This window comes from Thermobia domestica, chromosome 2 (genome assembly GCF_964235325.1).
Source record: "Thermobia domestica chromosome 2, izTheDome1.hap1.1, whole genome shotgun sequence".
Lineage (NCBI taxonomy): Eukaryota > Metazoa > Arthropoda > Insecta > Zygentoma > Lepismatidae > Thermobia > Thermobia domestica.
This window is the reverse complement of record NC_137455.1, coordinates 202303137-202330774: the sequence shown is the minus strand read 5'-3', so window position 1 is coordinate 202330774 and position 27638 is coordinate 202303137. Positions and strand designations below refer to the sequence as shown.

At 31.7% G+C, this 27638-nt stretch overlaps 1 protein-coding gene across 3 annotated transcripts in view; it reads left to right on the top strand.

Annotated features, from left to right (window-relative positions):
• Nucleotides 1–27638, top strand: part of LOC145678358 (insulin-like peptide receptor) — a 292617-nt gene that overhangs the window by 237557 nt on the left and 27422 nt on the right. Inside the window, exons 10-15 of one of the 3 annotated variants that reach the window (XM_081748414.1) lie at nucleotides 666–850; nucleotides 4124–4294; nucleotides 6759–6954; nucleotides 13159–13296; nucleotides 15045–15274; nucleotides 21855–22049. In XM_081748414.1, the coding sequence (XP_081604540.1) occupies nucleotides 666–850; nucleotides 4124–4294; nucleotides 6759–6954; nucleotides 13159–13296; nucleotides 15045–15274; nucleotides 21855–22049 (1115 nt within the window). The remainder of the gene's footprint in view (nucleotides 1–665; nucleotides 851–4123; nucleotides 4295–6758; nucleotides 6955–13158; nucleotides 13297–15044; nucleotides 15275–21854; nucleotides 22050–27638) is intronic. The other 2 variants (XM_081748415.1, XM_081748417.1) reach the window with 2 other exon arrangements.

The window sequence follows — 27638 nt, the reverse complement described above, 5'->3', positions numbered from 1 at the left end:
ATTATTATTATTATTATTATTATTATTATTCACAGTTTTGACCAATGTTTTTATGAGAAATAATTTCTGAGTTATATAAAGTTACAGTCATCCGAACTATCTGAACTTTCACACCAGTTTAGTATTATAGATAAAGTTCTCGGTTTTCGTGTAGTGGTTTGATACACTGACCACTGACATTCAATTAACTCCCCAGGGCATCGGCTTTAACTTTTGTTTCCGAGGGACGCCACAAACAGAAAACACCTTTAGTTTCTTGCCTCGGACAAATATAGATGCAATGTTCTGTAGGGTTTTTTACTACCCGTGGTTTGTAATTAAAATTTTATACAATTTAAACAAGTAAACACGGAAATTAGAATATGACTAGAATCTTATGTACTTTGCATTACAAATATTAACTTACGAATGATGAATATTAGATAGAAATACTTGTATTTGCAGAGCCCGCTGTGGTCATCTGCTCATCATGAGAGGAAGCCATTAACTTTCCCTTCAGGTGTAATGTCCATAAAATACTTTTCTATAGTGAAATAAGGTAGACAGATTCTAAGTGAAAATTAAATAAATAAATAAATAAATAAATAAAAATTAAAGTAGAAGTGTCAATATTGGTGACTAAATATGACTATTGGCTGTTAATTAGATTTACTTTATTATTAAAGGTGGAAAGCATTGGATTCAGATGATGAGCCTTCCAATAAAGGTGAGAACGATACATCAATAGATAAACTAATCGCTCAGTTAAAACCAGCAACTAGATACGCTGTGTACGTAAAAACATACACGCTTGCCTCCGAAAGGAAAGGTGCTCAAAGCGATCTGCTGTACTTCAGGACGTATTCAGACAGTAAGTATTTTTGTCTATTATTTTACTTATTAATTTTACATTTTCTTAGTTTATTATATCCCTCGGTCACTCACTTATAGTGTAATTTGTACAGCTTCTGCAGAGAAGAAACCGTGTAGAACGTTCTCTATATCTCATTTTCCGCATAGATTCTATCCGACAAAATTTACTCGGCACTGCCTTCTTTTTTCCTTACTGAAGTATCAGGTCAACGCAGCCGAAAATCTAATGAAGAAATTGCCTTCTTAAGACTATCAGGATACTTCAGGGCTAAAGTTATATAAACCTCTGTTCCTGAAATCGCGGAAGGATCCCTTTTCAGTTACACATGGGATCGGCTACAAGGGAGTTATTAACAGTTTCTCTCTCAAAACATATGTCATTATTTCAGTGTGTAAACTTACTCGTGCAATTATAACAGTATAGAACAGAATTATTATTTTTGACCCTTTCGTTTTTTTTCTTTTTTTGTGATATTCATCTTTAAAAATATTATCATTTATTTTTTAATAATAATTTATCAGAATCATTAAATTGGTGATGGTATAAGAAAGAAACAAAGAAATGTAACAAGTTTATTAGCTCGGTCAAGAAAATCCGACTGTGCAAAACCCATATTTAATCAAGCGTATTCAAGAAACACTTTGTTTCTTTTAACCCTTGGTTGTGTAGTTCTGAATCATACAGTTGTGCCAGGTAATCTTGACCCTTAGCCCGTCTCCCTTAAAAAAAAAATAATAAAAAAAAGCATACAAACGAAAACAGGATGACTATGGAAGATATTATGTTGTTTTTTTTCTTTCTTCTCGTCCTGTCAAAGAATATACATACATGAAGGAACAACCACTTGGGTCGTAGTGACCCGACGTTAGATATATATTAATAAACCTACTTGGGTGCTAATGAATTTATATATTCATTTATTTGTTTCGTTATAATATTAAGAAGAATATGTAAATACATTTTGGAATCTATTCACAAAGGTGTTTCAACTAACATTTTTGACAAAAGGACATCCAGAAAGTAAGTTCTGTTTACGTCGCAGCTGCGCTGGAATTCCAGAAGTACGCATTTACATTTGAGTAATTGAACCTACCAGGGGATGGATAAAAATATGGAAACAAGTGGTGTAAAGAGGTAGCAATTTCAAATGATAGGTGTAGCTGTGGTCACCGGGACATCCTTGAGGTATACAGCCATTCGAACAGGTGGGGCATTTACAGTTCAGCGACCGATCCGTGCAGGTTATCGTGAATCTTGTCTGAACTGACAGTTTCAAAGAGGACAAACTGTGGATGCGCGTATGGTGGGAGCTTTCGTGACGAAAATAGCGGGAATATTTGATGTATCAAGAAACGCAGTGTCAAAGATCGTGACGAATGTTCCGGAAAAATCGCATCAGCGTGGACGCAAGTGTGTGTTGCGTGGCAGAGATAGACGCACATCGAGTACGATTGTGACTAAGCAAAAGATACCACGGCGACGAAAGTCACAACTGAGCTCGAATACAGTGCCTACGAACTCTGTTAGCGTCAAAACAGTCAGAAGAGAACTTCACAAGCAGGGTATTTATGGCAGATCTGCAATTCCCAAACCACTCGTGACTGTTGTCCATGCTGTTACGGAGACAGTGATACAATGCCTAAAACTGGACAATGGAGCAGTGAAAGACTGTCATCTGGTCGGGTGGGTCTTCCTTTTCATTGTTTTCTGCTGCTGGTCGAGTTTACGTGTGGATAACACCTGCACAAGCGTACGACACAAACTCTGTTACCAAGAGTGAACCATGGCTGTGGTTCAGTGATGATTTGGGCAGCCAAATCCTGGTATTCTGCCGGACCCATCGTCACCCTGCATGGACATGTCACTACCAAGGACTACATAACAATTTTGAGTGATCATGACTAGCTTCATCCCATGGTGCAAACTTGTTCCCAGATGGTAATGCCATGTTTCAATATCTGTTCATATAGCTCACATCGTCCAGGACTGGTTTGATGAGCACGAAGATAAAATGTCACATCTGCTATGGCCTCCACAATCGCCAGACTTCAATATCATTGAGCCATTGTGGTTAGTTTTGGAGACCATTTGCTCTCCTATAATATTTTGTGAAAAGTTTACTTCTCTGGTAATATTGTTTAATTTTTGCAATATTTTTAATAATATTGGAAAGGAATTGATATTATTATTTTAATATGTATGTATAACGTAGAGAATCAGCGACTTTAGTTCCGCGTTTCAGTTTAGCATTCTACGTAGTTAAATCTAATATAAATAAAATAAAGAGTTTGTTTGTCCGTATGCAGCCTGGGGACCGTATGAGTGGATCGAGGGTTACCAAATTTTGGTCACGGGTCCCTTGGTCCAGGCTCCAGACCAAGACGAAGCGTTTTTTTTTTCTTTTTTCAAAATTCGAACTAAGGGAGTCTTGGAAGGGGGGGGGGGGCGTTTACCGTAAAAGTAGTAGAAAATGACAGATATTAGTGTCGAATTCATAATTTTCGCGGTTGCTGAGATCAATAGTGATATTTCCGTTAGTGCTGACTTGCAAATTCAGCTACTGTTATATGCGGGCCGGGGATCACCTGCGAGGGGTTACCGAGACATGTAAAAATAATCCAAAATGACCGATATTAGTGTCAAATAAGTTTTCGCGGTCGTTGAGATGAATGGTGATACTCTCACCGGCATTGACTTCCAAATACAGCCCCATGCGAAGAATGGGTATTTCAGCTAGTACTATATATAACTTGGTGAAGAAGCCGATGTAAGTTTGAAACGTAGTTGGTTGTATAAAGAAGACACAAGTGATAGGTACAGCGGGGGACACTTCTAAATGGTACACCTTAGCCGTAAATTTCCATATGGCTGTACCATTTAGAAGTGTCCCCCACTGTACAAGGATATTTTTATAGTTGATCGCAGATTATCAGTTACACGTAATATATATCTCCTAATGAAATGAATTCGGCAAGTAGGGTAACAATACGAATGTAGATTATAAAACATTGCGAACATTGTATTCAGCTTTCTTATTGTTTCACATTTGTCGAATTAGGTCCATTAGGATATTGAGAGAAGACAAGTGTGAATTTTATTTAATTTCACCAATGACAGAGTGAATTAAGTAGATCTACAAATAAAATATCTGTGAAGTATTAACTTTTTACTTCTAAAATAGTATTCCCGAAGCTAGTCCGCTATCTACCATATTAACAAGTGACTGTCATCATAAATATATCTTTTTTTTTTCTCTCTCTCTCTTTACAGAACCTTCATCTCCCTACGGAATCGAAGCTGTTTCCAACTCCAGTTCAGAAATCGTTGTGAAGTGGATGAGGCCGAAGGAACCGAACGGAAATCTTACTTATTACCGTCTTATTGCTGTATGGAAACCTGATGATCAGGAGTACCTAGATACGAGGAATTACTGTCGAGACAGTGAGTTTCTAGATCCTCTTTAAAACTTTTCGCGTGTAAAAGAATGAACTGAAGATTATTTTGTATTCATGTAAAAGTCGAACTCTCAATTCTCTAACTTAAGAGAATAGTTAAACATAAATTTCATTAACTAATATGTTTAGTAATATAAAACGAACTTACAATACTTGGACTTTCAATCTTTAAATTCAGTCACGAATTTCTGTTCTTTGAGAACTTTTTTTTTTTCCGAATAGAAGAACTGATGAGGAAAGATAAAATAAGGAAAAGCAATACAACGTTTCCAAAAATCGAGTTCTGAAACTCAGTACTTACTTTCGATTCCAATTCTTTCTTTTTTGATCAAGTTAAACATTTAAAAGAAGGAAGTTGGGACTTGTAGAAGATATACATGAATATCTTGTATAACGTAGTTTTGAACAGTGCAAGTTTGCTCTAACGTAGTTTATATTATTAATTATATTTACGACTTGATAATAGATTTCTCCAACTCAGATTTAAAAAAAAAAAAAAAAAAAAAAAAAAAAAAAACTCTTTTATGTATTTACCCTATATGTCCGGGAGACAAAAAAAAAAAAAAAAAAAAAAAAAAAAAAAAAAAAAAAAAAAACACGAACTATTTGACTTGAATTTGAAAATGTAAAGGGTCATAGCTATAGAGCAGAAACGGTAATATATTTATGTTACAGTTTATGTTAAAATTAAAGAAACTTTGGGAGGGGAGCTTAGTGAAGATAGGTTTGATAATAAGTTGCAACAACTGATCAGTCGATATATTTTATCTATTTTCTGGATGAGTCTTTCGAGTAACAAAAGATAGTTGTATAACCTAATATACTACAGGAAAATGGGTCGTAACTATTAAGAGAGTAATATATACTGAGACCTGTATTAAGAAAAAAATGAAATGTATAGTTTAACGTTCCACGATTACAGTACCGTGGCTAAAGAAGACGACAATGATGAGAAATGAATGAAGTGATATGGTGGAATGAAGCAAGTGGGAGGAAACGGAAAAATACCGAGAAAAATCACTCAAGCGATGTTTTTTTTACCACAAAGCTCACATCGCGCGAACTGGACTCGAACCAGGGACCCCATACACCAGTGGTGAACGTCCTATCACTGACTGAGCCACCGTGGCCTCCACCTGTATTCATTGGATGTGAGTACACATAGGAATCCAATGCTTGTGTACGAAACTTTTACTCAAAATACAAAGGCAAATGTTAATCATTGAGGACATTGATTTATCACTTGTCTATTTTTTTCCTCTTTCCTTCTGCAGTAGTCGTTTGCACATGTTTTTCTTCTTGGAATATTAGTGTCAGCAACCATGTTTGAAACTTATCACCACCATCTTTTAGCCATCGTTTAGTCCCTGCCATTAACAGAAAGTTTCTTTCTTGCTTTTATTGATAGTTTTTTAAACGTATTCTGATTTTTAACATGATGAGAGTAGATGTAAGTGGATAAACGATTACCTCGATACATATAACGCATCTCTGCAACTAATGTTTTCAGAGACTAGGAAACATATGAAGAGTAAATCTTTACTGCACAATTTCTACAGGATTTCAATTACTGACATTTAAAAAAAAAAAAAAAAAAAAAATAGCATAAGAATCAATGGCATGAAAGAACAGAGATAGTTTTACAATGGAAAGAATCAGAAAAAATAGGACAGAAATAGGAAAGTAATAAATACAATTCTACTAGGAAAAACAGAACATAGAGGAAAGATTCTTTTACGCAGAATAAGTGGGAGTTGAAGTGAAGAGCGCTTACCGTAATAGAAGGGGGCAAATTTGGTATGCGAGAAAAGATGAGAATATTGTGCATTTCTTTCTCTGAATTGAATATCAGATTCGAAGTCATTTTTAAATATAACTATGGTTACATTTTAAATTCCTAATAATATAAACAAACATTATTAATGATTATTATAAATAATTTTTAAATTTGCAATTATTTTAATTAAATCTACTTCGTTTATCAACTAAAATTGCGTTGTATATACCTCAAGTTACAATCTTTTTAAAATAAAATAAATAAGTATAGTTGTGACTGGGTAGTCATAGATTTTGATTTCTTAATTTTTATTGAAACCCTAAAGGTACTAACAACTTTGTGGTTCTACGGAATTTTCTGTACTACCAAACTTCATCTTAGCCGTCATTTATAGAACCTTGAAAGCCGAGCATAGTAATGCAAATAGTATCTTGCCAGTAAAATTCTTCCTATCCATAAAATTTATGGTCGATTTCTTCTGCATTATCATCTCTCAAATACTATTTTAAAATCCTATCGTGAAGAACCATTTCCTTCATTCGCAAACAGCTGAATAATATTGTGAATAGTGGCATTTTGCTGTACTTCTGTTTAAACACCAGGCAAATTAACTTCAAAAGTATCATCCTGTAAAAGTAAATGTTTTGTATTAAATTGTTTCTTCTCTCTACAGCAATAAGCATTATCCCAGTGAAGAAGGAAATCTTTGATGAGAAGAAGAAAGAATCACCTTTGTTGTCGAAAATAACAGAAAATGGCACCTGCGAATGTTCAGCAAATAGCGCACCAAAGGGAATACCTTCAGAAGATGATGTTGAAAACCAGATTACATTTGAAAACTTTCTACAAAATAATGTATTTAAGAAAAGGTAAGAAATACAATCGATACCTTTTTTGATTTCGAGATCGGAAATTCAAGGTCTTTTGAACATGAGCTAGTGGCTAGTGCCGTAGTAGTATAGGTAAGATTTTGTTATTGTTATTGATGCACTGCTTCTACATATTATATATATTTACTAACATGCAATAAATATATATGCAGAACTAACTTCTACATGCAATATACAATTAATATTATATTATTGGAGACCGTTTTGGAATTGATGTATACATAGAATATATTCTGCAAAGTAAGTAATTTCAGTCTCAACACAAAAGAGAAAACATTTGCATGAACAAAATTGTTGAAGTGAGAAAAGACTGGGTGATTCTTCCACAAGCATGTCGAGAGATGATGAATAAAGTGACGAATTACTATACAGATCCCAGTTTAAACAATAAAGATCTTGAGGAAGTCGTTGGAAGTATATTGAAACGTTCTTACGCTGTTTTAATATAGATTAATTCCACATTAAAACTATATATAAACAAATGAATACCTGATTTATATCAAATAGCTTATAAACATGTGTTTATACTGTTTTCTTCTCTTTCTTTTTGATTTTTCTTTTAAAACTGTGCTCAGAGAGAACTCTGATACTTTCAAAGCAAAGTTCTTCTTCTTCTTCTTCTTCTTCTTCTTCTTCTTATTATTATTATTATTATTATTATTATTATTATTATTATTATTATTATTATTATTATTATTATTATTATTATTATTATTATTATTATTATTATTATTATTCAGTAATACAGTTAAATATTGCCATTCATGTTCTTTGCTAGACATATCGATAAATATTTTCAAATGTAATCTTGCAGTACAAACTTAGAAGACACTAGAAGACAACACAACTCCTCTATCAATGAATAATAATAAAGTCACTGTGAACAGTGTGTACTTACTCTATACCTATTACCCAATTAAAAGAACCCACTTTAAGGACAGTTTACACAAACACATAGTGAATTACTAATTTCTATATCTAATAGCTATTGAAGTATTTTTTCCCAAAAGAGCGAAAATAGCAAATCTTCACATTTTGATATCTCATGCACATACTTTTGTTACATTTCGTTTTGGAAATTCGATAGTTGTAGCGTTAATGGTTTGACTGCTACAGCACAGAAACATAACTTCAGAGCATTGTAGTTACATTGATTCACAAGTTTCAGAGTTACTGACAACAGAACTTGCATCGAATTGATATATACCATTCCTAGCTACTGTACAAAGAATTCAGAAGAATGTGGGTGGTGAAATTTTAAATGACTGTACGTGTATTATATTATGTATTCATTTTTAAAATTAGTTCTTAATATACAAAAATATACAAATCTAAATTACGAGCTCCTGGATATTGTTAAAAAACTACAATCTTTTTATAATTTAATTCAAGAAAGTGGTAATCTTTTGGTAAATAATACGTTTATTTAATGGTATTTAAGGTTCACTTCCAGTAATCTTTTTTTTATAGTACGTTAATTTAATTAATTCTTGTTGCATGGCATATAATGCGACTCCTAATTTTATAGAAAACTAAACTAATAATCAATAGAAGCTGATGGTAAGTTCTTATCATAATATTTATATGAAAGCAGCAAAAGTTAAAAATAAATTCGCCTTTACACTATAACTAATTCCTTATTTTAATTGTCGACGTATACTTATAGCTAAGCTTTGTTTAAGTATTTGCAATAAAGTTCATTTTATGTGCTTCTTAAAAATCTTTTTCTTGAGTTATACAGATTGTTTCAGAAGTTTTTTTTCTGTATGAAGTTATGATATAAAGATTTAAATTGCTTTGCAAGAGCAAACTAGAAATAGAATGAAGTTTATTCAAAGTACATTAACGCATGGATTCATAGGAGGAATAAATACGTTATACAGTAATTTAGTACTGTGTATCCGGCGATCAAATTCTCGTAATATGATATATCTAGAATTGATATTCAATCAGCGCAGGTACTGCTTTATGGCTACGTAATAAACAAGCTGTGCATGCATTACAGCGGTTTCTGTGCCTAGAGCACCTTCAGGAATACTACGGAGTGTTTCTTCATGGATAACATCTAATTCACCAGCGAATAGCTAATACGCTAATACGAAGGGTTCAATGAATATAAAAAACTCTACTTGCAAAGACATTGTTAATTACACCAGAAAACTAACAGATCTTCAAAAGTTTATTCTTCTTTATTATTATTCTTTTCTTCTTGTTTCAAACAAATTGGGAGAGATTTAATCTAATTTTTAGTGAATCTCTTTGTAGAATATACGTAAAAACTCAAGATACATGAAAGACTTCCTGTGGAAATGGAAGCGTCGTATTATTTGTCAAGATTAGGATTCGTACACACCGAATTCATTATAACAAGAAAGTTCGTAGAATAAGATTGTCAGTTGCTCCTTTTATTGTTCTTTGCTATTCTCTCTCACTTATTACTGCCACATAAAGGACGAAATACGCATTTACCCTCACTACAATAGCATTGTTTGCCACAGGAAAGATATTGCCACCAGACAGAAAATTTCTGAAACAATCTGTGTATATCCATTTTGCTTTTCTACTTTATTTCTGTTTTATTTATTATTTTTTATTGCTTCTACATAACTTGCTAAGCTCCTGTTTCTCCATTTTATCCTATATAAATAATTAATACTGGCCGGACATAGGTAGAATAGCATCCTATGGTGGTCCATATTTTGGCTCTTTCTTCAGGTTCTACTTGTCTCAAATAGCAAACTGGTTGAGGATATTTTGTGCTGTTTACATGGTAAGGTGACGTATAAGACGTCAGATGTTTCTCTTACGTAACATCTTCCTTATGTCTCTACCTGATCTCAACCACGGATGTACGGGCTTACTCAGGAAAGAGGGACATGGCTCTGCCGTCAACCCTTCTGAAATCCTTAGGTCGTTACAAATAAATTTAAGTGCATAGGTTTAATAGGGTTACCGTATTCCGAAATGCCAAAATGCGGACTGTTTCATCTGGCTAACTCGTTACATAAACATTAAATTCGACATAAGAACGATAGTTTTTTTTTTTCTACTTTCAAGTTTGTTTTTAAAAACAAATAATTAAACAAGAATATTTACACAGCATCATGTTGACTCTTCGCGTTCATATTTTTCAGTACATCTGATCTTTTTTGACAATTCCTTCTTTCATTCTTTGAATACAAGTAGCAAAGTGTATCTTTACATGTGAAATGTCTGGAATTGAATTGAAAATCCACTTAAGTTTAGAAAATGCAGACAAATCAGGGAGTTGTGAAAAATGCATGCAAACAGAAATGTTTACTCTCAGAATACGGACATGTCTGCATAAATGCTGGCATATGGTGACTTTTGGTTTTATTGATTTCTTTGCGAAAAAGGCACTGTTAACCCTCTTTCATTTGGATTCTGTGCAGGGTCATCGCACACATTATCTTAGATATGGTCCTATAACAAACAACAATTGCGTGAGCTACTTTAAAGCATTCTTGGAACGTTTTTGTATTTCATTTCAGTCAGAAATGCTCAAAATGCAAAAGAAGTTTATGTTACATTGTGATTCCCTGTATTTATTTAAAAAATACAATATATTCTTTACAATTTCCAGAATTGCATTTTAAAATGTATTAGTATTTTCCATAAAACATTTAAAATTCAAGCTAACTTTTGTGCAGTCTGAAACAAAAGTTCTACCTCGTTTGCAGAGACGCCTGCACATTTCTTTTTCTTTTTCAGGAAAGGTGCTGTAGGTGGGAAGGGCAACGTATACCTAAACCATAAGCGTCTGAGAAAATTTTCTCATTGGGAAGCGAAGGACAGAACACCATGTTGATAGTTTCGGAAAATTGCATTGAAACAATTGGAAAATTATTAAGCATTTAGATGATATTTGAGATTTGGTATTGTGTGCTCGATGTTTAACACGTACATCGTGTAACAATATTATATATATTGTTGGTAATAATTAAAATCTGAAATATCTAACCACACAAGATGCAACACTTAAATTCTACTCTATCTTTATTCTCAACCTGTGCCTTTCTATATCACAGTTCTCTATACTAGTCGTACTCCACAATTACACTAATCTTGGTATACACATCAATCTATATCTTCATAATCTATCTATCTTTGTAATCTATATCTTCATAATTAATATCCATATATGATCACAATCTCTACCATTATATTCAAAACTTCATTGTAATCTAACTTTATTTACCCAATGTATATCTCTTAACTACATAACGGTCTATATAATGAAAAAACTCGTTATCTTTTTTACAATTCTAACAAAAAATCATGTAAGCTCATTCTCAGACACCTAATATACGAACCATTATGTTGAAAAGAAAGAAAGAAAGAAAGAAAAAGTTATTAATTAAGAAGAAAGCTGAACAAATAGAAAACTTTAAAGTGTGAGCATGTGTTCATTGAAGTTCTGCATTTTCAGAATAAGTGTTGAAGAGAGCAATAGTGTCATAATAGTCTGACAGAACAATGGACTTCACTAGTTAGAATCGAATTTAGCTCTTAAAGTCTGAATTCCAAGTAACCTGAAATTTTCGTGGAGCTTGCAGAGCAAGTTTTGATGTTGCTTTCGTAATAAATGTAATTTTTTCTTGATTGACATCTCTTCTGTGAACGCTTAAGTTACATCGTTCAGCTAACCATGCTTAACCCATAGTTGTTCGTAATCATGTCTCCACTCGTCTCATTACTGAACAACCATTCTGCTGTACCTGTTGTTCTAGGTAATTTTAAGATATATTTTAATTGCTTTTACAGCAGCTGAAGAGAAGTGCTGCCAGTGTGAGAGAAGATCAATAGATGTAACATTTCAAGTCGACACATTTCAAACTAGTTATATTTTTACTCCTACCACATTTCAAACCAGCACTGATCTTCAACGCTAAAACTTTTAGTTTATATTTTTACATGTGATATCAAATATTTCTACTTCATTCAGATTCATTAGGCCAAAATATATTAGAAGTAATGTACTTCGGAAAATGCGGCATTCCCTGTCCCTTCCTCTGCTGCTAAGTTAAAAATTTGATGATTTAGTACTGTTGCGATCTTCTTTAGTGAGCAAAATAAGCAAATAGAATCGGAAATGTCAATAAAATAACATAGTTTTGTGTTACGTATCAGTTAAAATCAGTAGATAAATCGAAGAGTCATATCTGTTCAAGAAAATCTAATAAATCAAGAAACAGAATTCATACTGCCTTGCATTCGTCGTGGATACTTAAATAAATAATATGTTAGGGAAAACGTATTATCTTCAGTACCAAGTGGCGAAATACTTGTGCGTTAACAATAATATAATGATGTGGTTAAGTATAATTTATTCTGAAAATATTGTATTTCTGGCTTAAAAGGAGTAAGAAAACACTATAATTTCGAAAAGAATTCAGACATTGCTCTGAACTTAATAACCATTTTAGCGCAAGATGAACTGGTTTTATTTTACCCATTTATTTCATTCATTCTTGAGAGCTGTTAAACCTTCATTGTATAGGAGCCATTCAGAGAATTCTCTGATTTCGGGAAATATGTTCAGTGCTTCATTCACATAATTTAGGTCGATGTTACGCACCATTGTAAGATGTTCCGCGAAGTACTGAGCTACCTTTCACTTCAAAATATGATGGACGAAATAATGGATTGGTTCTTGAAGATAAATGGCTACATTCCATGGCATGAAGTCCACTAATAGTCAAAAGGAATGCTATCTTATTTAACACGAAGTTTTTTTTTTTTAACAAAATTTGTATACATCGCAGAACATCAGTCATTGATTATGTAATCATCTGTTCTTCTAATCTGTGCAGTTTTCCGCGAGTGATACAACACCAGAGCTGCTATAATACGTAGATTGTAGTTCTAGATAGTCGTAGTATGTGTGCTTGGAATCTCTGTTCTAAATGTTGCTTCTTCCAACTTTTGTTGTCTGTGGTGAACTTGCTTCTTCAGAGGTGTTTGGTTCCTTATTTATTTTTAATTATTTCTTCGTCATTTCTCTAGCCCATTGATTCGTCGAGAATTCTTCTGTTCAAATACATCAGTTTTTAGTTAGCAACAGTGATCCAAGTAGATTACAACAGTTGGATATAATCGAGCTTATAACACTTTTATCACCAAAAATCTTTCTCTTTCATGCATGTTATTCATTCATTACAGAGAACGTAGTGAGAACGTATGGTTTACAGTTACTTCTGCTGGTTCCAAACATCTTAGCATGTCTTTGAATACCAACGACGCCGGCCGCGAACTGTTCAAACCTGACAGTTCTGTAATCCGAGAAGAAATTTATAATTCGTAAGTGGCACCAATTGGAAATTTTTTTCTTTGGTGAAATGGTTTTGGGTACTTAAAAAAAAAGGAAAGGAAAGAAACTATACACACACTTATGTATATATTTAATTAGATAGTTTTTTTCACAAAATGTAGGTGCCACGCTCAAGTATTTAGCACATTTGAGTGTTGTTATTGTTTTACAGAATGCGATTTCACTTAGGAGTTTTTGTTTGGTTTTGTGTTGCTCTCAGCTCTCACAGATGCACAGTTTTCACCCCTTATTTATATATATTGCAAATATTAGACTTAGTCCATTTTTTCCCATAGTATTAAGGGTTTGAGTATGAGCCTTTCTTTGAAATTCATATACCAGATATGCAGTATGTGGTTTCTGTGTGATTTGTAAATTGTAAACAAGCTCGATTTCCGTTAATTGCGAATGGTACTGAAATTTGTCCATTTTTTTCTTTAGTTTAAATTTAGTTTTACATATTAATGATGTTCGATTGGAGAATCACAAATCACCATAATACTACTTAATAACATTCCGTAGTGTAAAATTACGTATCATTAAACAAGCGAGGGGACTGAGAGAAATCACGTGTTTCGTATTTATACTGGATCATATTTCCACTAAGCTTTCCCAAAAGATTTTTAAATTTGACAGATAGAGCAAAACACGCTGGGAACCTCACTGACTTCCTTCATCTACATTCATTTTAAACGATCGTTGAATTTAAGTAATTCTTTGTTGCTAGTAAATAACATTTCTGGAGTCCGATGTACTTAACTTACGAATGTACGCTGTTTTCTATCGTTGATCCAAATTAAACTAAGTATTTTCAAATAAACTTGCACAAAATATATTTATTCCTTTGTTTAGTTGCAGTTTGTCTATATAGATTTCATCATGCATACATTCATTTCAGTGGCATACAATTATGAATATTTCAGGATGGTGTTGAACACAGCTGTGAGGAAAACTGCATGTTTCTTCATATTTACATACTGCTAAATTTTGAACATCAATATACTGGCTTGATTTAACTTTACATCAGTAGAAACTTATCTGATCTACTAACATAGCTAACCAAAGAATGCTTCATAATGACCTTTAATTTTTGCAGTTCAGTCAAGGTACTTTTAGGACATGAAATACTTGTACCAGTAGTTGTTATAATTAAGTTTTCAGCTGTAGTCGTCAATATATAATATACAACTAAAGACACTTCTGGTAAGAATCAATAAGGATGTTTAACTATATTATTGAGTTTTTCATAATTCTACAGATCTCTGGAGTTCACATTTGATATAAAACCATTCGATTATATTTCAGAAACCTATCTGACTAGTTAAAAAAATAAATAAATAAATAAATAAATAAATTCAGTCGGTATTGATGAATTTTCCTTTAGCAGTGAGCAGGAATTGAGAAATACCACCAGATGATCCTGTAGAACGTGTACTGATTTTATCATGTAGTTTTCCAAGCGTGCATCTTCGGCACAGCTTTTACCATTTTCGAAATTGAATATCCATAGTGAATGGCTAATTCATATTTTTTCAAAGCTAGAATTCGCTTGATTATGATATGTGTAATATAACCTACTTTTAGGTAATGAAAATAAGAGTTAATTTTATTATGCTCTAATCTATTAAATTGATGATTCAGAGTAACAACTTGCTTTGGGAATTTTAGTGTGGTTCTGAGGTTTTACCAATTACATTTTATATCTGTATATTTAATATATTTGTCTTTGTGATTACAGACCAACGAGGAACAAGCGGGAAGTTTCGAATGGAAAACCAGACCGTGAAGGTGCTTTATTACTTGGATACCAGAGTGACGGCACACCCGAGATCTTTCCAAACGTCCAAGAGGAGGTGGTAACCCAAAGACCTTCGATCAACAGTAGCAAGAATGACACTGTTAGTGGTATGTTCACTAACAGCAGGCCGATGCATAAAGTTTTATCAGATTACACAGATCCCGAGCAAGGTGTGGGCAGCTTTTGCTTTATTGAGAAAGTAAACTTGTGCTGGTTATTGGGATCTCTGTATTGGAGCAGCTCTGTCAGACGTAGTTGTAGCCTCTTTTAAAATTCTCTTAAGCACTTCTGTCCATACGGTATATTAGGAAACATTTTGATACGTATTGACATCCATGTTTGCTTGCATGCGCTTGCCCTCGTGTGCAGGAATGAAGATATTGAAGCTGTTATTTGTAAGGAAATAGCAGCAAGTAGTCCATTGATAATACTGAAATCAGTCAGATTACAAGTTTCTTCTGCATGCTGCATTTGTTAATATTAGTTATATATTTCTTTCTGGTACAAAGTGACAAAGTACTGGGGTTATGTACAAAGGCCTTCGGAATTTAATTTCGTAATGTTGTCGATATAAGCATTATATTAATACAGTCCTTTTCTTGTTAATAGTACCTTTCAAATTCCTACCAGTATATTTCCTTCTGTCCTTTTAAAGTGATATTAACAAGAAGCTCTACAATAATCCTGATACCTAGGGGTTAAACTAGTTTCTACAATAAACCTGATACCTAGGGGTTAAACTAGTTTTGGTATTTATCACTAGAAATATTTTTCTATTTTTTAAAAATTTACCAAAATGTACTTACGACCTCGAAATAAACACAAAATTTTCAATATTTTTCATTCGTTCATCTCATTGTCAAGAAAGTGTAATTTACATTTATAGATATAGTAAATAAAAATAATAGTGTTCGGGCACTAATTAAGCGGTTTAATTATGGCAGTTGAAAAACTTTAGTTTTAAAACAGTAATCCGCTTTCCAGGAATAATATTTCACCCTTTGCACTTAAGATTTAGAAACAGATCAATTAATAATAATACTGTCAACTTAAGTGTTTATATCGAACTTCTTGCGATTTTGTTCATACAAGGTACACATCAGGCAAGTGACGGATTCAGGCAGACTTGGAACAAACTTCCCATCAAAAGAAGACAAAAGATATCAACAAAAATAAATATAAAATGGAGCTAAGTAAGAAGTAAAACGTAGTATATTATGAAGAGTAATGTGAATTTATAACTCCTGATCAAGAGCTAAATCAGATAAATTAAGAAGACCTATTTATTACAGTTTTTACTGTAACAATTGAACCATAACTTTAATGAAGAAAATTAAGAGAATAAATATAACTTCCCAAGTCTTATACGCGCAAGTAACTGTCCATCATTGAAGATGAAACTGTCAACTATATGATTACCAGAAGATGAAATAAGTAATTATTAACAGTTATCACTGTAACATTATAGCATATAACGAGTGCGACTTTAAATACCTATGGAAATAACACTAATTGAGACATGAATTTCTACAAGATGGAATATTTAACTTACATTCTACATGTAAATGATGATGAATGACGAAAGTGTGTAATGTTATTGCAAGTATGGAATACAATATACACTGGTTTATAACCAGAGTTTGAAATGAGAATACTTGTTATGCAAAAAGAAATGCTGTTTTGATGAAGTGAATAGATTAAATACTGTGAATATCTTTCTGGTATTGTCATTTAATTAAAAGTGCCAAGTTATAACATTCTGCCTCGTAATATAGCCAAGAGTTTTCTATATGATTGTGACAGCTGTTCTGGTATCTCACTTAATCCATAGAAGCTCAAAAAGAAGGTCGACTTTGTGCAGAGATTCACCATAGGAGTATATGGCAGTACAACTTCAACATTGTATTATCTAAGTATTCTGAGAGTGAAGATGTTTTGAAGATTTAAATATTTACTCTTAAAAATATTTCTTTTCTTATCTTCAATACTAATTCTGCAATTGTGTGATGTCGTCTGTACTATATGGTGTTAAAAAATGTTTAGGAACTGTTTGACTGGACTACCGCACAAACATAGAACTTCTTGATTTCTTTAATTAACAGAAAGAACGTAGACTTGGGGAAAGTAGGTAAATAAGGAAGTTCGTAATTGTCTAAGTATAATTGAGTACTTTTAAATTTCAACAAGATATAAAGATGCATGGGATTGGTGAGTGGCAAATAGTGGACTAATGAGACATGTATTATGCGTTATTTTAGCTGCAATGTGGATATATATATATCGCAATAGAAAATGAAATTGTTTTGAACGAAGGTTGTGTTTGCCAGCGACCTACGGTATTTTGTACTTAGTACACGCTTAAACAGCACTACAAACTTATTCTTTGTGCTCTTAATAAGTAACATAATAAAAGTAAATGCAACTAAAACTTCAGTATATTTGCATTTAGATTAAACACATTGTTTTTAGATTCTTTTGCAGTACATACTCACTTGTTTTCAGATGCTTTTTATAATTGTAGCTGCTATGCTTTCGTGCCATTTTTTATTTATTATTATTATAAAGTAAGTGCAGTGTTGTGCGTGAAAAGTTCCATTCTTGTTGCTTCAAAGAAAAGTATTTTGCTAAACAGAAAAATAAAACTTCTTTCTGTACAATTAAATTTCGTTTTGTGTCCAATTTGCATTCTCTTCTGCCTTCTTCTTGTGATGCCATATAATGCAAATGAAAGCAATATGATTGGCAGTAATTGTTTTTCTTAATGGTGCATGTCTATTGCTTGTGGAATTACTGCTAAGAATATCAGTACTCTTTCACATGCTCCCACATAATCAGTTGCTTGTATAGAAATTAGAAAAATAAGTATAAAATGTTATTTAAAATATGTTACGAAATTGTGTTAGTGTCGTATTTAATTATGTTTTGAACCATTTTGTAAAACATTACTTCAATAGAATGGTTTTATACAAAACCTCTACAGATATCTAAAGTGTAACCATATTTAATCGATGTAATTAAATTATTGTCAAATAAGCGATACATGCCAAGTTTATGCAGTTCCTTTAAGATTGAACAGAATATACGTAAATAACCGATCGTAATGCAGTAATTGCTTTGTAATATCGTGAGTTCGTAATATAATAAAATATAACATTAGATAGTTCAATATTAAATAATCCCATGTTGATTTATTATAATCTCATAACTTGTACGAGACATTAAGGTTATAATACAATCAAGTACGTTGAATTCCAGATCTATTTTAAACGTTATATATACATATAAAGCAATAACAGTTTTCATCATCTTTCGATTGAAATAATTTTAAACTTTAATTGGCTTTATTATTGTAATATATTTTATATTTATACTTTCTTCTATAATAATGAAAATGAATCCCCATTATGAGCATACGGCAAAATATGAGCATTCGAATGAATTGTAATTGATATCTAATGTACAAGCTAGTGCCAACTCGAAGAATATATAGACCCCTAAAACTGTTAAAAGACCATTCTTTGAAGGAAAGGGAAGGGAAAAAAAAGTATTCAATCTGTACATTTAAATATTTAATAATTCTTAAATAAACAACAACAAATCTGAACTTTCTTCTACGAAATAACAAATACAAAGTGTTATTATTACGTATCTTGAACTTTTATTATTATTAATTTTGTTAAAGTATTTGCAGTTGATATCTTGCTTCCTCCCAACTGGTATCTAAATGGCTGATGCTGTTCTTGCCAGACACGCGGAAGGCCTTGTTCGATTCCCGGAAGAACACGTGTGGTTCAGGTCCCACATTAAACTGTTCATGTAAATATAGTGATCCTGGAAAAGAACATTAAAATTAACAAAGTATCATTATTAAATGTATCTTAAGAGGTTATCCTCAGTAGGCGCCAGAGATAGCTATTTTCGTACGTCATTTGTGAAGAACATCAATAAAATAAAGTATGAAATGTACTTAGGTTGGCCAAGAATGGATTAATGTAGCAAATAAATTGTTATCATTAGCGATAAACTCATTGACGTACACTGTTGCACATCAATGTGAGGAAATTACGTACGAAATATCACGTGTGACAAATAATTTATTTAATGTTTTTTCAAACTGACCTCGTGAAATTACCTTTTTTTTTTTTTTCAGAATGGATGGCTGTTCTGAAAATTATCAGAAACTCAACTACGTAATTTTCATCAGTAACTTAATTACATAATAAAATGGACGGAATAGATTTTAACCTATTTCTTCAAATTGTTGTGATTGTCTTTAACTATATTGAATTTGAAAAATAAGAAAATCTGTTTAATTGCAGATGGTTGTTTTTCGGCACTAGGAAAAAACTAAATATTTTCTAATTTAGGAAATCGTATGTTTTTATAATATAATAACACTCTTGGTTGTATCTGCATGTAGTAAGACTTCACTGGGAATTCGGTAGGCTTTTTAAACAGCCGAATGATCATGAACTTCACCATTCATGCACTTGGCCCAGAGTGAAAAAGTATATATTTAGTTGCCATTGGCTTTCAGGGCAGAAACGTAGTATGTTAATACAAAATAAGTGAAATAAATCCATGAATGAATAAAACAACTTGAGCTTAGCATTCCTTTCAGCAGCGAGGCTATATGAGATGTGGACCTATAACTTAACATGAAATCCAAACCACGTAAGCTCCCGCCGGGAATCGAACAAAAATAAATTCAGTTGAAATTTCAAAATTAACAATTTGCGGAAGCGTTAACTTAGTGTTCAGGTAGTTAAAATAGCTGCTTTGTGGTAAAAAAAAAAAAAAAACTGTTCGCGAACGTCAATAATTCTTAAGTTTCACAACTCTCACGTTGTTATTATTATTATTATTATTATTATTATTATTATTATTATTATTATTATTATTATTATTATTATTATTATTATTATTATTATTGTTTTATTTTTCAAGGAAGAGTGATATAAATACGCGGTCTGTCTTAAATATATTCTTAGCTTGTAAGAATATATGTTCTAAATATATTCCTAGTGAAGGGCATCTAAAGAAAGGAGGGTATTTTGGTACTCAATAATTAATTAATAAATGGATAGATTTGTAATCTTTGTACAATCAACTAAATGTCTGAAAAAATAAATGTTATACTAGAATTGACAATCGGATTAAAACTTTTTGATCGCTGACATCTCAATCAGTTTTACAAATTTTCGCATAATTTGTAATCAAACTGTTGTTTATCTCTTGTACAAGAAGTATTTTATATATATCCATTCTTTTTTTTTTTTTTTTCATTTTTTCATTTTACGTATACATTAGTTGATTGGGGAGTCACGGAGTATTAGTAAGGAAAGCATATTAGATATTCACTTGTAAACTATAAATACAAGAAAGCGCTTATTTAAAAGTGTGAACGTCTTTCTTCAAACAAAAATTAATTGATACAGTGAATCGGTATTTACTATACACACATGAATTTTAGAATTTGTAGAGATTTGATTTGGAAAAGTATCGCTTTTAGCGTGATTAGTAGTGTTGATCTACTTAAACTGAGAGAAGTTCTTACGTATCCGTGATAGACTAAAATACTCTCTAATATAACAATGAACTATTCGTGAGCGGATTGTTAAGATGTGCATATTTTCATTCTTATGTTGAATTTATATTTTAAAAATATTTCTTAACACATCAAAATTTTATAAATTTATTGAGAACGTTATATTGATAGAATTAGTTGATTATGTTTGTAATTTGAGTATTGGTGAAGGTTTTAGGAGATCAAGAAGTTAGGACTGATGAAAAAATAATGGGCAGTATTTGATCTTTACCTTCTATACATCGTAGATAGCAAATCGCATGTTTTTATACATATTTTCATACTTGGGTAAAAAGGCAGTATTATTCTTGATTGTATAGTGCATGAACTTAGAGGTTTTCTCCATTTTCGTTCATTGGAGCAATTTCTTGTAGACGCATATTATCACTTGGAGCTTATCCAAGTGGTCGTGAAATAATGAATCAATGGGTAGTTCTAATAAGTGAGTAACACACATATTCTATACTTAACTTGTATATTATTTTAACTACATATATGAAAAATGTATTCACGTAACAATTCACATAATATTTCTTCTATATATTTGAATCCACCAAAAATTGTACATACTTCCTTTTTCCCGTTCTTCCTTTCCTTATTTATAGTATAAAATTTAATGGTAAAATTTATTGCAGTTCTATTCTACTTACAAACAGTGAAATTATATGTACCTCAGTTGTTGCATTTCTTTGTAAGAACAGCCCATAATGAACACTGATTTAATAACTTGGTTGTAACATCGAAACTCTAGATTTTTTTTTTTTTATAATCAAGAAACATTTTACAAATCTGTACAAGGGTTTTATTTCTTTTTAATTAGAAAGTATATAATTACAAAGTTATTATGAATGTCAAATATTCACTGATTTGCTAGCAGAAAGTATAAATGTTACTTGCATTCGAAGCTAGAAGAAAATATAAATATTATTTGCATTCGAAATAGCATTTTTGCCCCTTTCTTTTTAACAGTTTCAATTGCATTTTGAATACAATATATAATAGGCTAGCTATAAAGAAATAAAAGTTACTTGTAGTCTGGCTGATTTCTTAGCATGTTGCGTTCGAATTGGGCATGGCATTTCATCAGTTACTATTTTGATACTTACTCTACTATTCATTTAAGCCTTGAATGTTTTTTTCTTATGTAAATATTCTCTTCGCAGGAATCTTTCGTCGATTTGAGATCAATGTAACTGGCACGGAGTACGTCCTACGACATCTAAAACATTTCGGGGAATACCAGATCAGCATTGAAGCGTGCAGAGATCCTGATCCAGAGATGGTCGAGGGGAATGTATCAGTTGATAACAATCTTTGCAGTCTTCCGGCAATAATAACAGCTAGAACATTGAAACTTGGTACGTTCTAATAATATACTTAGATTAGATGCAAATTTAAATTTAAAGCTAGAAAGTTACAGTTGGTATGTGCTCGTGTGGTCCCGTAACTTTTTTAGTGACGCAATTTTTCGCAGATTCATTCGGCTTGAGTTAGTGCAAGCTGTTGGGAACAGGTTAAATGTTGCTATACCTAATTGTAGGTATAATATTTATGCATGTGTTATCAACATACATGCATGATATCACTATCAAAACTTTCAAATGAATTGTGTACTTGGCTGACTCCATGTTATTTTTGTGTATGATAACCATTATATGTATAGATAAAATAAGTATGTTGTATTGTAAGTATAATATTAATTATGCAAAATGTATATCTGCCATAGTCTGTTGCCGTAAGCAGGTATACGATAATAAAAACAATATAATTTTATAGTCAATCAGTTGAGAGTGTTCAGTTAGTTACCTCAAGGTAAAAAGTATTTTAAAAAATTCTTGTATTTATATCAGTTACATTTAGGTTGCTGAGAACATTTTCCCCCTTTGTATAGTAGTATAAAGTGATTGATTTCGATATGAATAAATATTCTTTAATGTTTAGTTCGATACAATAGTTGTGTGGAAGGGGCCAAATCAATGTCTACATTATAATAATAATAATAATAATTTATTTATTTATTTATTATGAGAAATTGCGACCACAGCCAAAGCCATAATGGTCATATATACAATTATATACAATGGAATATTACAGAAAAAAATACAACAAAACAAAGAAATTAAAATACATGAGATCATGATAATCAAGAAGAGCAAAAGAAAAAACATTAACACAAGTTTAATTCAAACTAAATTACAAAATAAAATTACAAATATATCCTCAATTCAATAAAGATTCAATCAAGTAGGATGTATTACTAAAAATTTACATAAGTAGATCATAAAATAAACAAATTTAAAAAAAATAGTAATAAAACACATGAACAAATATACACCATATGGGTAAAAAAAAAAAGAAAAGAAAATTCAATAGACAATATACACACAAAAGGGTTAAATTAGGTATTTTAATTAAATATAACAATCCAAAAACTGTTTTCTAAGCGCCAAAAAATTCGAATCGAAAAAATCAATTTTGAGTGACTTTTTGTTTATATTGTCAACACAAATAAATAATGGCGAACCAACTAAATTACTATTACACATTATAGGACGGTAAAGCCTAGATTTATACAAGGGAACTTTACTAAACAAATATTCAATTAAGTTCAGTTTCGCATGTATTATATCATGAATAAATTTAATTTGCCTTAAATTACGTCGAACTTCGAGAGCAAGTAAATCCAATCTAGCGAGAATCTCCCTATTGGGCAGATCGTATAGTTTAAATTTATATTTTAACCAGGCCAGAAAGGAAATCTGGACTGACTCCAAAACTTGAGTAATACTAATGAGGTTACGGTTCCAAATCAAGCAAGCAAATTCCAAGTGGGAACGTACATATGCACAATATAAAATTTTGCAAGTTGTAATATCCTTAAAATCTCTAGCAGCCCATTTGATGAGTCCCAGATTCCTTCTAGCCTTGGAAACCATGGTTGAAACATGATGGTCAAAAAGTAATTTAGAATCAATCATAACACCTAAATCTTTGTTAATTGAAACAGGTTGTATTCTATACTGATTTATTGAGTAAGAAAAATACGATATATTCGTTATCCTGGAGAACGCTATACTTTTTGTTTTATTCATGTTCAATGGAAGTGAATTTTGTACAGACCATTGGTAAACTGAGGTAATATCAGCTTGTAATTTAAGGTGATCCTGATTACAAGTTATTTCAGAAAATATCTAGAGATCATCAGCGTACAGTAAAAAAGGACATTTCAAATAATTACCAATATCATTCACATATATTAAAAATAATAAAGGACCCAAATTGGATCCTTGAGGAACACCCGAAAAAATCTTGTAAACAGATGACTTAGAACCCATATATTTAACTACGAATTTACGATCAAACAAGTAAGAATCGAACCAGTGAATCAAGGATTTGGAGATTTCAAAGAAATGAAGTTTATTAAGAAGCTTATGATGGGATATTTTATCGAAGGCTTTAGCAAAATCAAAATTAATAGTATCAACTTGACCACGATTATATACAACAGGAGAAACCAAGGTCAGAAATTTATTCAAATTGAGTTCAGTTGATTTACCCTTCAAAAAGCCATACTGTTCAGGTATAATAGAATGTTCAACGGAACTATAAAGATAATTGTAAATAAGCTGATCAAAAATTTTTGGTATTACATCAAGAATAGAAATAGGTCTATAATCAGTTACCGACCTACCATCAGTTTTCGGAATTGGAGTTACAACAACAGTTTTCCATACACTAGGATAGAAACAAGATGCTAAACTCCAATTAAACAATGATGTCAAAATTGGTGCAATTATATCGGATATACCTTTTATTATAAAAATCGGAATTAGATCAAGACCTACAGAAGCTTTAACATTTAAAGATTTAATAACATCTATTACCTGTTTGGTAGAAAATAATATTTGATCACTACAAAATTGACTGGCCATAAAAGTAACATTATTATCATTCACATTAATATCATCTTTATGATAAACAGCTGCAAAATGTTTGGCCATGGCTTCAGATATCAATTGAGGGTCGGAAAAAAATTCGTCATCGACTAATATTGCCTTATGTCCATCTTTACCATTTATTTTATTACTTGTATACTTCCAAAATCTTTTGGGATTATTTTTTAAACTATTCTCAATCTTATTATAATATTTAGTTTTATCAATTATAAGTTGCTTCTTAAAATCAGAACGAAGTTTAGAGAAAATATTATAATCTTGAAGAGATTGGGTTCTTTTATACTTTTTATGAGCATTATTCTTTTTTTTAAGCAAGTAAATTAAATTACGAGAATACCATCTCGGATACTTAGAAATTGATTTGGTTACTAGAGGAACATTGTTTCTAATTGCATTCAATATAACATCATTAATATTTTGAGCGACAAGATCAATATCTGTACTCAACAAAATATTGGCCCAGGGAAACCCTTCGATTTCTTTATATAAAGAAAGATAATCACCCTTTTGATATAACATAAAGCTATCTCTAGGTATCTCACGTATAAGAGATAATAATTTAACAGTAATCTCAATCGGATCATGATACCAATCGGGCGGAACCAGAGATACTACTGAATTATTAGATTGAACATAAGTGTTGTACAAAATTAAATCAAGACCAGATGTCCCTGAAACAACGTTCAAATTCATATCATCTAAAAAATTAAATAGGATTTTCGCCTTGGTATTAGAATAATAGTTTATATCGTTTGATAGATTTCTATTCGTCCAGTCAACTTTGGATATATTAAAGTCACCAATAATCACTACTTCATAGTTCAAAAAGTTCACTTTGGAAACAATATAATTAAGATAATTCGTAAAACTTGTAACAGGATAAGTTGGATGAAAATAACAGCATGCAACTAATAATTTTTTCCCATTGGACGTATCAATCTCAATCCAAACACACTCAATTTCAGATTCCAAATCAAATCTCCTTTGACAATTTATATTTGTTTTAACAGCTAGCAAAACACCACCACCTCTAGTACACTGATCAATAGTATAATTCCTATCAGAGCGAAAACATTTGTAAGTTTCAGGAAAATAATCATCAGTATGTTGTTTATAATTAAACCATGACTCAGTTACAACAATAATATCAAAAGAACAATCAGCAACAGAAGAAAAAAATATATTACTTTTAGTTCTAAGTCCTCGAACATTTTGATACAAAATATGTACTTCCATATTGAACTAGTTATTGTTATTAACATTATTAATTAGATTTTCAGAATTAGTTGTTAAAAGTTTGCCATAAAATGGACCAATTAATATGCCACTGGGCCAAATCATGGGATCATTAATAATCCCAAAGTCAGATTCAAACACTTCAACATGAAAAGAAGCATAAGTATCATACTTAGTTTTTAATCTAGTACATTTGACATAGGTTACATTTCTATCACTCACAATAGACTCAACATCACTTTCTTTTACTGATGGATCAAATCTGGTAACAAATAATGCCCTTTTTCTACTTTTAGCAACCAAATCAATTTTATCAGAACCACTACCAGAAGTCAACTTACGTTGATTTTTATGTAAGCCAGTACTCAAATTCCCTCTATTATCTGTCTCTCTTGGTCTTTTATTCTCTAATCTCCTTTTATTACGTGAAATAACTTGAACCCATTGATCTTTGTTCGCATCAAACTCAACTTCTTCCTGATTAGAGTCTACAAATTGTATATTCTCATTTCTAGTTAATTCAGGAAAATGATCAGGATCGCTTATATCTACAACCTTAGGATTCTTTCGAGAAGGTTCAACAGATACCTTCCTCAAACAATTACAGGATTTGTTCACAAGTAATTCGTTAAGTTTTTCATTTTGAGACCTTAATTGCACTATTTCCTCTTTCAAACTTTCAAATTCCCTTAGAAATATTTTCTTCAAATCATTCAGTTTATTTTCAAAAATTTTCTCCAAAGAATCTTCCAAATTTGACTTTCCAAAATCTCCAAAATTACCCTCATTATGAGATATTTCAGATACACTTTCACCCTGTATACAATTATTACACAAAAATTCAGACAGCTGAATGGAACTACTGTCCATTTTCGAATATGATTCAACGCATGCAAAATGGCACTTTATTAAACAAGTATTACATTTGATGGACTTTTGTCTACCATAAATGGGCTGACTACAAAAAGGACAATTCTCGCCAGTAGGAGCCATAATATATTGTCTATTGAATAGATTAAATAGTTACAAACAAATATACAAGACAATTCTACACATTCCTGGCCCAAATGTGAGAACTAAAATTAAACAAATTAAACAAAATGAACAAAATTGCACAACATTACACAATATTCACAAAAAATCGCTTCTCAACCTGCATTAGGATCTAAAAAGAAGACCACACGACCCAGCCTACCAAGTGAGGTAAATATAGAGAAAAGATAGTAGTTCCCTTTTAGCCACTGGGAGCCCTTCTGCGACACACTTCCCACCATAAAGGTTGGAAGGCCGACTTACTGCCCGCAGTGTTACCAGCCCAACCACGAGGAGGCAGGGACAGTCACTCATAGATGGAAATTGGCCAGAAAGAAAAGGAAAACCTTAAAGAAAATGAGTGACCACGGGGCCAAAGGCCGAGAAGCGATTATTATTATTATTATTATTATTATTATTATTATTATTATTATTATTATTATTATTATTATTATTATTATTATTATTATTATTATTATTATTATTATTATTATATTTTTGTGTCTGTGTTTTGGATGGTCCTTTTCTTTGTCTTGCTTCTTAGGCCAGCGCAATTCGATCTTTTCTTTTTTGTTTTGGTGAATATAGTTTTTATTTGTCTTTTTTAATATACCACCCTCCGCTGAAAATTGTCCATATTGTGATCTCCCAGTTTACAGAAGACAAAAAGCTGTTAAATGTTAAGAAATGTACAGCTAAATGTCATGTATCATGTATTTCAGT